General features: G+C 40.1%; 1 protein-coding gene across 2 annotated transcripts in view; it reads right to left on the reverse strand.

Moving 5' to 3' along the window:
• The window catches only part of DVL1 (dishevelled segment polarity protein 1), a gene marked incomplete at its 5' end in the record, with an annotated part of 98,957 nt that overhangs the window by 48,316 nt on the left and 36,498 nt on the right, over window positions 1–14,143 (reverse strand). For both annotated transcript variants that reach the window (XM_082009424.1, XM_082009423.1), the window contains one exon: window positions 10,863–10,932. In XM_082009424.1, coding sequence (XP_081865550.1) covers window positions 10,863–10,932 — 70 coding nt within the window. The remainder of the gene's footprint in view (window positions 1–10,862; window positions 10,933–14,143) is intronic.

Below are 14,143 nucleotides of genomic sequence, written 5' to 3' on the forward strand. Positions count from 1 at the left end.
TGTCCGTCTCTTCTCCCAAGTAACAAGTGATACGACAAGAGGAAATGGCCTCAAGTTGTGCCAGGGAAGGTTTAGATTGGATATCAGGAAAAAAAATTTTCAGCAAAAGGGTTGTCAAGCATTGGAACAGGCTGCCCAGGGAAGTGGTTGAGTCACCATCCCTTGAGGCAGTTAAAAGACATGTAGATGTGGCACTTAGGGACATGGTTTAGTGGTGGAGTTGGCAGTGCTAGGTTAACAGTTTGACTTGACGAGCTTAAAGGTCTTTTCCAACCTAAATGATTCTATGATTCAATGACTGGAAGTAGCATTTTAATCCATTCCTTTACTTGCATTATGTTGGTACTATGTGCTGTTCCAGAGCATGCTTGTGGGCTGTAAAACAACTGCTGGGTTCCACCCCAAAGGACTGCATTTCAATGTGAAACATGGATGCCTTCTGTGTGATGCACATGGAAGAAGTTAACAAAGAAGTGTGGAACTAATTGCAACTGTTGATTCAGTTCATTCCATCATACTGAATGCTCTTTGTTTTTTCAACTGAGGTCCTACCATCACACTCACTACTAAATCTTTCCCAGGAAGTGGAGAAAGCCTATCAACCCTGGCATGTTAGAAAATAATCTCATGTTCTTCTGATATCCCCAGTGATTCCCACACAGCCACTTCCAATTCATGACAGCACAAACAACAGTGCAAGTCAGCTACTCCACGCTGCAGTAACAAAACATGCAGCCTATTCATGCTTACAAAAACTGCATGCTCCCTTTTGTGATAGAGAAGGTTACCCAGCATTGCTAGGCACCTGTTAAGAAACAGTTATCTTGGAACTCATTGGCAGAAACGTTCAGTTCACTTTGTCAACACTGCTTACTTCAGCAACCAGACTTCCAATCTGAAGCCCTAGTACAGGCACAAAAGCAAACTCCACACCAGTCCATTCTGCAGGTTGTAAGCAAACTCAAGTGATGGAAGAGCAATTAGTAAGAAGATGGGTGGGCTCTCAAATGCAAGCAAAACTTAGGCTCCCCAGTCACAGACAAACTGTGACATCAAGCCAGTGAATGTTTACAGTGTCAGGAGAGCCTCATTTTCTTCCATTATTGCAACTGATCTTCAGTGAGTCCTTGGATCAATTGTTTCATCTCTCCGTAGCTCAATTTCCCTTTTTCTCCTCTATACCACATTTGCTCATGCTCTTCAGCTAATTATGGCACGGACTGCCTTTTATAGCCCTCAGGAGATACTGTAACAAACTCACACAAGCATTAAGCCAGCTCAAGGAATCAGTCTGTTCAACATTCATGGTCGAAGACAACAGACAGCAAGAATCAGTCTGGGAAAGGGAAAGACTGAACCTTGGTATGCTCTCTTCTCATTCTCATCTGGCTAAATATTTTTTAGTCTACCAGCATGAAAATTACAATATTTAAGTTCTCGCTGTTACTGAGAGCAGCAGCAGCTCTTGGTATTTCTCTCAGCTTAGGGAGAGGTGAGGGGACTGATAACAGTAACTAAAGAAACACCCCAAAAGAGCTATTTGTATTTTTGACAGCAACTTCAGAACAGCCACATTCATTTACAAGTTGAAGGTAATTATTTCCTATGAAGTCACAGACATCTCAAATCCCAAGTCAAAGCTTCAGAGACATGGCCCGTTATCCACATGAAGGCTGCTCCCAAAGGACCAACTGCACAAAAGGACTTACTGATGAGGCCCTTTATTCCTCCAGGAATTTTGTCAAAGGCAACATGACTCCACATTGCTAGAAGGCCTGTAAAAGCCTATCAGGAACATGATGTTTATTTTAGTAACGAGTTGTCGTCTATGCCAGGTAGATTAGGCCTCCCCCTTTTTTTCTGCTGAAAACTACAATACATTTGGGGTTTGCTCCAACAATGGACCACAGATACTAAGAGAATACAGGATCAAGCTTATATAACCTGGAAATCAGAAGCTGTAACAGGCTAAAAGGAACAACTTTTAGAAAACTGTGGCTGCCAGGTAAAGGGTGACCTTCTTCAGTGTTCAGATACAGAAAGATGCAGGCTGGGTTTCAAAAAAAAATTGTCAATTCTATCTGTGATTTTATCATCTGACGCCTTGTATCATTTTAGAGAAGATACTGTATCTTCATGAAATATAATATCTCAGATTACTCCCAGAGTCTGTTAAGCATCTCAGGTGTTTGTTTACAGCATGGTATAGCAGGCTAGCTGTGTCCACTGACTGACACTTTGCAGCAAGTTCTCTTTCAACACAGGATTACCTGCCTCTTGGAGAACATGTGGAGTAAGAAAAGGAGCAAAAAAAAAAAAGGATCTGCAATCCTATAATCCTATTTCCATGTCTCCTCCAGATTTTTTCAGCAGGTTGGTGACTTCTTCTGAGAGCTTACACATTCCTCACCCTAGCTAAAAACAGGTATCTGTGTACATCAGAGCAATGCGGAGACCTGGGTTGAGCATACCCATGCTTCTACAAATGACAGCAAGTACTTCTGCCCATGACTAAGGAAGTAGGACTTCCTTACAGGCCTTTCCTCCACCTGGTGCTGATGACAATTAGAAATAGGACAGCATCTTTCAATTCAAAATTGGATTAAATCTAATTTGAGAATTCTTGTGCATATCATACCATAGCCACCCAACATTATTTTGTTAAAGGGAAAGACCGTAAGATCATAGAGCTTCCAAGATTCTTCATTCAGCACATTCCTTCATTTTTCTTCAAGTCCCCCACCTTTCATGTTAACCTGTTTGCTTCTTCCCCATTTCTTTCTCATAGAGATCCTAGCACTCCCAGCTGCCCCTTAGAGGAATTTCATTCTCCTGTATTAGGACTCAGATCCTTCCCTAATAACTCATTCAGGTACCTTAAAGCTTAGGAATGTTTTCAGTGATCCCCTCTCCCTTTATAAGCTCTGAACATGACGGAAGAAGATCTACATTACAATATTGTGTTAATATTCTCTCACTTTGGGGCAGATTTCATGCACACCTCTCTATTTTGTCCTGTGTGATAATTCAGTCTATCAGCAGATGAATGAGGGTATATATAATCTGTGAAGAGAAGAAACAGGTCCTGAAATCGTTTCATTTTATACATAAGAAATCAACAAGAATCTGCTCCTGTAGATTTTCATTCACTACCTCAGTTACGTGCTGAAACGCAGCAATGCACTTTGATGAAGATCATTTAACAATCCTGAAGCTCCTGTGTTGGAGTATGTAGTATGGTAGAAGACTAAATGGTTCTAACCAATAATTTTAATTGCAATTGCAAATGCAGTACCTAAAAAGCTTACATACAAACAAGACAAGTATTATCTGTTAGCACCCAGATAATAGAGAAGAAAAAAACCACAAAGACTCACACAAGGCTATGACATCACTGCCAGCCAATAGCAAATAGTGCACATTCCCAGCAACCAGTCAGGGAATTGTTCCCAGATGTTGCAAAGCCTTCCTAAAAAACACAGATAACAGCCAACCGACTTTGTGCAAACTGCTGGCAGAGGCCACTCGACTGTCTCCAATCTGGCAGCAACCACAAGCCAATTCTTTCCACAGTCCCAGCTTCCACTGGGAGGCTGTCCCTGGACTGTGCAAAGAGAATAGAAAAACAGTTTAAGCTTTTGCAAAAAGCCTGAAGGTAACATATTCTCCTCCGTACCAGCTATTTTTCCAAATTGCCCAGTAAGGACCCAAACCTGAAAAAACCAAAAATGCATGAGTAATTTCACTCAGATAAGCAGTGCCAAAGAGCTCAAAACAAATTATCCCCTGAAAAAAATTGTATCCTATGTTTTATGCGCACGTGTGTGTGTGTTAGCAGAACAGGCACACATATCAGATATTTTTTGCAGACTATGTGTTTGTGTAAATGTATTTACAGTGATAACTACTAGATGAAGAACTCTGCCATACAATTAATACTAGTCTCTATATTGTTGAAAAACCTAGAGGTCAACCACTGAAAAGGAATCTAGTAAGTAGTAGCCCTCTGTTACAAATTATTTAGTCCTAAAAAAACCCAAAACAAAACCCAAAAAAACACCCCCAAAAAAACCCACCCTGAAATCAAAAGGACGAGATCTAAGATGTGGAGGAGAAAAACAAGCAGGATACAGGAGGAATGGGAAGGAGTTTTAAATAGCTCATTAGGAGCAGTGATTCTAATTCAATACTAATCTAGTTGTACATTGAGTTCCCAGGGCAGCAAAAGTAAGCATCAGCTAAAGACTTGCAGATCTTCCCTTGAACATATTCCCCTATGGAAATCAGTCCTGCATATGACACCAAGATCAAAGTTGCTACCTATGACAAATAGAGGGCTTCAAATGTTATTAAAAAAGATGAAAATCTCAAATTTCTAAATGTCAGTCATCTTGTAAACTTCAAAGTAGACACTGCATCAGTCAAGATGGGAGGTGCAGAGGAAGAGACAGCTAAGCTATACCGTGTGCACTTAATGTTCCAATTTTAAATACGTCATCTCGATGTGAAATACACACATATACACTGCAGTAATTTACAGTGAGGACGACAATTATCACAGATGGTTTTGTGAAAGAATGCCAAGCCGTCTGCTACCAGCTGATGTACATTTTATAACACAGGACACAAAGAAAGCTCAGGCCCTTCATGTTAAAAAACAGAAAAGGAAATAGTCCTGCCCAAAACCCAGTTTTCCAAAAGGTAAAGAGCAACTTCGCTAGCCTTGAAATAGATGTATGCAATTGTCTGTTAAGTTCCAGTGAACAGGATATTAAAGGGTTCGAAACTGTGAACAATTCACTTACAGTAAGATTTACATAAAACTCCTCCAGTAATTAGCAGCAAATAGAGGCAGATAAGCACTGCAATTTTATGGGTGTTAGTGTGGCAAAAGTAATTTGCAATTCATAATGCAGGTCAGACACATATGTTTCAGCTGATCGTTCAGCAGAGCGAACAGAAGCCCTTGTCAACATCATCTGCAAAAGGTGCGCTATATGATCTCTGAGAAGAGAGCTATAAACTGAATCCAAACTAGTGGGACAGACATATAAATTTAGAAACAAGCTGATGGGTGGGAAGGGAGGAAAGAGTCTAAGTCTTTTGAAGCAATATATCTTTCCATACTACCTGCAACAAGCTATGTCTCTGCCTCAGCTGAAATAGATGGGTTTATAATGCATTATGTCATTTGCTGCTGAGCAGCAGAGTCTGTGAAGAGCCTATGCTGGTATAGCACTCACAAATGGCTGTACAGTACTAATTCTCTGAAACAATTAATTTAAGCCACGCATCTAAATTTTGCTTTTAAATCTCTGCAATAGCACCATTCCCACTATTAGAGACTTGGCTACTGACTCAGACTGAAAGGATTTTTGTGTTAAATTCCTGGGATAGCATTAAGAAGAAAATCTATTTCACTGTCATCGAACTAATGTTATTTAACCTAACGAAGAAAGGCAAATTGAACTCATTCTTCCCCTACAGAAAAGACAAAAGAAATGAAGGAGGGATTGTGTTCTGACTTGGGAAAACCAAACTTGTCTTTACATTGTCTATTAAAGGTAGATGAGAAACTCCCTTAGTCTTATCATTAAAGAGAATGATGCAAGTATCAGAAAAGCTACAGAAAAAGCACTGAATCAGTTTACAGAATCACAGAATAGTTGACATAGCAATGGACCTCTGGAGACTGTCTAGTCCAACCTTCCCGCTCAAAGCAGGGTCAGCTACAGCAAGTTCCTAAGGACCTTGCCCAGTCAGGTTTTAAGTATCTCCAAGCATGAAGACTGCACGTCTCTGGACAAGCTGTGGTTTACCACTCTCAGAGTAAAAAAGGTTTTTTTATGTTTGAACAGAACTTCCTTTCTTTCAGTTTGTGCCTATTGTCTCTTGTCCTGACACTAGTACTGTTGATTAAAGTCTGGTTCCATCTTCTTTACTTCCCCCATCAGGTATTGATACACATTGATAAGATCTCCTCAAGCCTTCTCTTCTTGAGGTTAAATAGTCCCAAGCTCTCTCAGCTTCCCCATGTATATCGGATGCTCTTGTCCCTTAACCATCTTGAAGGTCCTTTGTTACACCAGGGTGTCCAGGTCTTCCTTGTTCTGGGGAGCCCAGAACTGGACACTGCACTTCAGATGTCCTCACTAGTGCTGACTAGAGGGGAAGATTACCTCTGTCAAACTGCTGGCAATGCTTTTCTTGATGCAGCACAGGTTGCTGCTGGCCACCTTTGCTGCAAAGGCCTGTTGCTGGCTCACAGTCAACTTGCTGTCCACCAGGACCACCATTATAGATTCAAGAAAATAGAATGTTACATTTTTTTAAAAGCTACATTCAACTTAGACTTGCCCATACACTCATTTTAAAACACTGGCAAGAAGGAAGATTAAGTAATCAGACTACGAGATATCTACTGCCAGTTGCAGAAGACTTTCTACATGACCTTGAAGGGAAAGAAAAAACCCACATAAAAAACGTATGCGTCTCAGTTCCCACCCATAATGTGGAAAAGCAAATAGTTGTGACATACAATGAAAATACAAGATTGAGGTCTCTGGATGAGCAACCGTGTCTCCCACCATGCACATGTACAGTGCACAGCACAAGGAGAAAGAAAGGAGGGGAGACATTGATCTCTGTTGCAGCCTCCAAGCAAAACTGTAATATAAAAAGTAGGAGTGGGTGGGAAGATTTGAAACAAGGTACAAATCCTTGGAGCAAGGATTCTGCATTCTTCTACATTTGGAAAGCAGCCAGCAACATATACTGGAACAGGAATCCCAATAAATGGAATTTATTCTTAAAATGCATTTCAGAAATTGTAATGTTTCATTGAAATTAAAACATAACATTTAACTCTAGTGTGTGTGGGTATATAAATTCTTGTTCTGATCTTACTGTTCTTTCTATTCTGTTTTTCAGCTGGAAAACAGAAAAAGCATATATTTTCATATTTCATATTATTTAAGAAGCTGGGAAAAGAACTTGGCTCTCAAACTTGAGATCAAATGCCCTTGGGTTTTTGGTTGGGAGAGGGAAGGAGGAAGAGGTTAAAGAATTGGGATGTAAAGGGGAAAGAAATAATCCACATCCCTATTCATGTGGAATAGATTGGGGTTGGAGGTTTGTTTTTGCTTAAACCCCAAGAACACTGGACAAATAGTATATACACGTTCAGAATGAATCATCAGTGTATTGAACCACCAATGCAAAAGATACATTATTTAACGAGACCACAGAGATAAAGGAAGAAGAGATCCAGTTCAGGGATACAGAAGGCAATCCGAATATCAGCCTGTTTGAATTAATATTTATCAGTTCAGCAGCGAGGAAGAAACAGGGAGGGAATGACACTGAGGAGCAAATACAGTGCAACTGTTACATACTGAGAAGGAAGAAAGGGGTTCTCAGGATTAATTTGCTCTCCTGATAAGGGCTACTATTCTTATCTACCCCTTTGCTTTTAAAACAGATGCTGCTTTCACTCTATGGCAACATAAATGACATCTTCATAGCCTTTTTTTATGTGAAGCTTTTGGGATGCTCTCTTCAGCATGTTAATTACACATGAAGTCCCTTTTTGTACAATCTATTCCCATACTGTCAGAACACCATGCTATAGCCCACAGTAATCTGTGGACTGAAGACAAAAACAGCACCACCAACATTCATAGCTCAAGCATATCCTGAAAGTAGCCTACTCAGCAGCACTGAGCCCTTCAGCCATCTCCAGCCCCTCAAAGAAAAAAAGACCTCACACCACCCAGTAACCATTAGCACATATGTTCAGCCATGAACTGGAGCAGTTAACACCATTGTATATTCAGTTCCCGCAAAAGAATGGACATAAGCCAACCACCTTATTAAGAAAGAGCCTTGTGCTGTCTCCCAGAGCACTCTAGGTGGACCATCAGGTCTCAAAGATCACACTTGGTTGGTTGTTTAAACATTAATTTTTTTCTCTAATGCCAGTGATTTTATTCTAGAGAATGAGTATTTCTTTTGACAAGCAATTTTCACAACACATGGGGATCTTCCCTTCTTTATGAAGGCAAGTAGGCAGATTCCTGTTGTGTTCATTTCTTTCCCTTGAGCACTGCCCAGCAGTGCAGGTTTATATCTGTATAACTTTGCTTTGAAACACTTATCGATTTTCAAACCAAGGCATTTAGTTGCCTAACACCCCCTGCTGGGTGGAAATACATGGCTAAGTTCTATGAACAGCTTTGAAAGTTACACTGGTTATTAGTAAGCTATTGCTGCTGAGTCAAAATGTTGGAGCACAAAAACAAGGTATAGAGGTCCTACAAAAAAAAAGTAGCTTTTCCTTCTGAATGCATTTCCCAGTGACAAGACAGCTAACTTTTAAGAGAGTACAGACTCAAGGCAGAACATTCGCCCAATTTTTAAGACCTCAATTTAATACAAAATCTAATAAGTGCTTAACATTCTGCACACATTTGAGGGTGTAGGAGGACTAAAGTTAAGTTCACGCAATAGAAAGCTATGTGCTTTGCTTGCCTAACACCAAGAACCTGTTGGGACTACACCGTTGCCACAGTCTCAGTGCCTTAAAAATGAAAGCAATCAATAGAGCAGAAAGAAGTGATAATATTGTATGATACAGCTGAGCTCAATTCATCTGCCAGGCCTTGCCTTCACACGAGTAATGTTTTCATCTGCTTAGAACCCAGCAGGGGCTGTATCTGATGAACCACAAGGCACTATTGCTTAAGAACAATCTTCCAATCAAACTGATGTTTAAAAGATATATTGCACTTCGCTTACACAATAATAGAATGCGCACATACACTCTACTGAGGGCAAGAGCATGCAATCAATACTGTATTTGATTTTATAGTGAAAGCATACTCAATCCTGTCTACAACAAGCCAGGCGCAGAAACTTTAAGCTACCCAGCATGATTATATATGCAAGGCCCAGACAGACTTCCTTATCCTGTATAACTTCAGTGACTGGGATACTGAAATATTTTAGCGGTACTGGTTGTAAACGTGTGAGCAAAATCTTCAACTCTTAAAATCAGCATAGGACTGGAGAAACAGATGGACACATGGCAGTTCATTTAGCTGAGAATCCCAAGTAGCTGCAGTTGTCCTAACTGCACAGTTAGAAAAAACTCTTGTAAACCTACTTTACTACTACTACTTTCTTGCTTATATTCCTCCTACCAGAAATAGGAAGAATGCAAACATACATGCAGACATATACCTAAAGCTGAAAGGCTGTCCAATGTCTCTAGTTACTTCAGCAGAGTTCTCATATTAAAGCACTATGATTTCTAACCCTACTTGCATCACTTGTTGAAGCCAAGCCCTTAACAAAGAATCATTTAATATTCAAGCCAAAATTGAGTTTTGGGGAAAACAGACAATTCTTCTTGTCCTCTATTGTGTTCCCAATACCCAAGAATGTAAGACCAACTTGAAAGAGGACATTAAAATCACAAACTATGTCCCAAATGCATTTTTGGTGTTAAAATCTAAAATGCTAGTGCTCTCTTTGCTGCCTAAAGGTACAACCACTTTAATCAACTTTGACAGTGGTAAACTGCCTATTCCCAGGCAGAGAAATATGTTCGTGAAATGGCCAAACACCAGATTTATCTGCATTTTCATCTGTGCCCCAAACATAATCTGAAGGTGCGAATTACTATATTTCACACAGTAACCCTAGGGAGCAACAGACTTTTATTGCATCTCCATTAAGTAGATCATAATGTGGCTAAAGAACTAGACATGTGGAGAAGCAACCAACTATTATAGTAACAGCACAGATTGTACGCTGCTGTTCAGCACTCAGCTCAGCATGGAGTGTAGGTCACCTGTTCATCAAATGGGAAGCAACTCAAAGGGCCATGTAACATGTAGGAGAGAAATTAACACATTAAAAACAGACAAAAGAAAGAGTAAGGGAGATGTGATCTGCTGAGCAGCACAGTAACTGGGATGAAAAGCTGGATCAGTGACTTCCTCTATAACTGGACAAATTACTTACAGCCCAAATTCTTCTGCCTTGCTTATTTTTCAAAGGCTATACATTTTTTGTGTCTTTTTGCTGAATGCATGCACAATGCTTAGCTCAGACATTTAAACCTCATTTAAACCTTCTAGGCACTACCACAATACTGATACATTAAAATTAAAATAACATAACCAAAATCCCCTAGAATATCACATTTAGTTGTTTTTGAAGAAGTTGTTTTGGCTATTTAGTGACAGTATTAAAACTCAATGATTCCGCAGAACTCTGTATTAACTGTGCAACACAGACAAAAGTGTGCTTCTACTCTCCTACTGACAGCAAGCTGGCTGTTACATTTAACCTTATATTGTGGGACAATTTCTTTATTTGTTTTTAAACAAGGATTAGAGCTTGGCTCTTACTGGTTTCAACAAAAAGTAAGCAAGTGAATGTTTTGAGAAGTCTAGCCTTATTTTGTGAGGTTTCAGTAATACTTAGGAGGTGAGGAAGAGAGACAACTTGGGAAAGAAAAGATGACACAATATGTTACTACCATTAAAGGTTTCATGTTTAAACACCTTCTCAGCTCTGCATACCTTCGTGGACTTCAGTCTAATTTTTAAAATAGGTTACTTAATAATAAGATATACAGATATAGTGAAAAACTAAGCCTTTGCTTGCATGTAATTTGAGATTCAAGACACTTCTAAAAATCACGATCCTCATTGCAGGGGCGTTGGAACAGATGGCCGCTAAAAGTCCCTTCCAACCCAAGCCATTTTGTGATTCTGTGTGATTCTGTGAACTACCCTACTAGTGTGCCCACTGTATCAAACAACATACGCATACAGACAGATGAGCCAACATACCCAGGACACCACTCTTCCATTGAAGCAAGGTAGCTTTGCATTGTCATCTGAGATCTCCTCCTTTACCACCCTGGAAAAAAAAAGAACACAAAACAACAGGAAGAAAAATCAAGAGTTTGAAATTACATCAGATCAGAAGGGACAGTGGTTTTCTTAAACGGCCAAGCAAAAATACAAATTTTTACTGAAATGTTGGTATCAGCAAGTCCTCTATGTTTAAAGACTACGTGACTATTAGAACAAAGGAAGCAAGTAAAATAAAGGGTAGAATAGTACCCTTCCAGACAACCATACCAAACTGGTAGGCACAAAAGTAATTACAAGCATTTTTCCCACTTAGGAGTATTCCATCTCACCACAATTTTTAAAGATCCGATGGTTATTAAAATCCCACTGTGCTGTGCAGTCTCTGTGTCAGAGATCACAGATCACAAGTTAAGGCCACTCTATCAGCAAAGAAAGGGCTATTACCTCAACGTCCTAGACTGGATTTGGAGACAAAACACAGCACCTTCCCCCCGAGGCATTGAAGAGCTGTGGTCAAGCTTCATATTGAACCCTCATCTCCTGTATATCAGACAAGCATCTCAACCTTCTTCATTAACTCAAGCTCTCTTACCACTCTTGCTAGCCACACACCCCTCTTGCTCCCCACACCTCCCTCCTTTTGCCCCAAGACGGTTTCAAAATGGTTATCAAGGCTGAGGCCTGGCCCCTGTCAGGGGAAGAGCTGACATGGTCAAATACAGAGGTGCAGCTGTGGCTTCGAGTTCCCTCCCCTAGCCCATTCCTTTTTAAACAGATGCAATGTCAATATAGCCTTTAGCTAGGAGATAGTCTGAAGGCTCCTTGATAAAAAGCTTAATCCAGAACTCAAACCCCTATAATTAAGGAGAATAAAACCAGCAATTTGTTTTACTAGCATAAGTGTTTTCATAAGGTTTTCCATTCTGAAGACACTTACTGTGACTCAGTATCTCAGAATCAGCATTTGTTTCAATAGTTTAAGATTGGTCAGAGCCAAATATAAACAACACAATTCCCGAGAAAACAGAATAGCTCCCATTTCATTAGGCTTAATTCCAAGCTTCCAATTCAGCAAGAATTGAAGTTACTTCAGATGTTTCTGTTCTTCTAACCAGCACAGTAACCAACATGGCCCTCATTTAACAACCTCACATTCATTAAATTAGCCAGTCATAACCACATATACATATTTATAGCTACAAAAAGATATTCTGAATTCTTCAAACAATTCAGTGCCCACTCATCCACATTTTAAGTCAGCAAGATCTTTATCAGGTCTGCTGGAGGCAAAAAGAGCCACCAGTTCTCATAACTCCTGGACTAAGTAGCCTGCACAGCTGAACACATTCTAGAAGGCGTCTCTAAATCCCATCCAGGATCTGGAAATAATGGCACTGTTGACTACATCAGGGTCACTTCCTTCAGAATCATCCAGACAAAAAGAGCAGGTTCAAAACCAACTAGCTGTTCAGTACTACTGGGAGTAATTTGTTACTGCCTTGAAGCACTCTTCGCAACAAGCCCCCAGTGAGCCAGCTTCTAACACTACAAACCAATTACAAATGTCATCTTTCAGCAGGGCACTTTAAACCTTATTTTTTAGCACTGCTGCTTTAACCTGGAGAATTCCAATTTAAAGCAGAAAAAAAAAAAAAAAAGCTGTATTTGCATCAGCTTCCTTAACAAACCTCACCCATTTATACAAGGCCATGATGTCTGAGAAAGTGATTTTGTGTTTAGAGAAGAGGTAAACACTTCTGGAGGCTTCTGAAGAGACCATCAAATGAGAAACTTTAAAAGAATCACCATTTCAGAAACCAGTCTGAGTGGTGCTTCAGTTTTCAACCTGTGCTTCATTACTTAATTTCAAATCAGAACCATTGAATTCTGCTAATTCTGAAATCCTGACTATAAGATTTGGTAAAACAGCTGGGCTGCTTCATTGTTACAGTTCAGTAGTTTCAGTGTAAAATGATGTGGTTCTGAATCAGGGCTATGTTGGATTCTCTCTTGTTGATGATGGTCCACAAGACAGGACAGAAATGGTCCGTGTTATCTATTTGGTCTGTTTATCTCTAGTAAGGAGATACAGATGAAATGCAGGCAACTGGCTCCTCATTTGGTTTCTCTGATTAAGGGTCAGAAAAACATCACTCTTTGAAACAGGAGCCCACAGAGTCACCATTATACTCCCTTCTCATCCCCTCACTCTCCCAATAGCACAGGAGTCACTTCTGCCTAGAAAGCAGACCTTAAGGACAAGCTTCCTTTCAAGCCTTTTTTTTTTTTTGAATCTGCAAATTGGAGCAAACTCTAAACCTAGTATCTGGCAGAAGCAAGGCAGCCCCAGGCAGGGCAGCATAGAGAATCCCACACGATACCACACACCCTGTACAGCAATTATCGAAACCTGAAGCCCTGCGCAAACATCTCTTCAAATGCTACTACTGCCTGCCTTGTATGCAGGACTTGCCAAATTCCCGTTTCAGGCAGCCTCATGTACACAAATACTCCCACACAACACAGCAAGCTTGCAGGACATTTCAATCCTTTTTAGTCTCTTATTTCTTAATTCAGAGTCTACCTGAATTCACTTAAACCATAGTACTCTATTTATCAGAGTTACAGGAATAGCATCAGTGTTCACAACTCCATGGCTTCCTTTAAATGCAGAACTTTCCTCTTCCATTTCTGCCTGGATCCAAATAAACTAAGGCTGTACGGCAGCTGAGACCAACCACATACTTCTGCTAAGTCCTGGGAGCCACTTGTCCAAGAAAGGGTTTGTTTCATGATTCTGAAGAGATAGGGATATTCACAAAGGTGGCTGCCCACACCAGGGAGAATTGGCTGGGCTTTTTGTTGGGTTTTGGTGGTTCTTAATATACAGCTTGAAGGAACTGACCTAACTAATAGAAAGTCACTCAACTGCAAAAACACCAGGTTTGCTCTCAAATATAAGGCTTTACTACTACATATTGATGTGAATAATCAAGACATTCTTTTAGTTACCTAAAGGGTCCAATAAAAATCGGGAACCTTTTGAACAAGGCACTGTACAAACACACAGGAAAGCTCTTCAGGGCGGAGGCTGTCTATATACGGGCAGAGAGGAGATACCGTGGTATGGTTATACCAAGTCAAACAGCAGATTTGTAGCAGAAATTGATTTCTGGCCTCAAGTCCCTACAGAGGAGAACAGGAACAATTTGTTTTTTACAATCTCTAAGCTTTAAAAAAGGCAACCTGAAGTC

This window comes from Phaethon aethereus, assembly GCF_964289735.1.
Source record: "Phaethon aethereus genome assembly, chromosome: 21".
Classification (NCBI taxonomy): Eukaryota; Metazoa; Chordata; class Aves; order Phaethontiformes; family Phaethontidae; genus Phaethon; species Phaethon aethereus.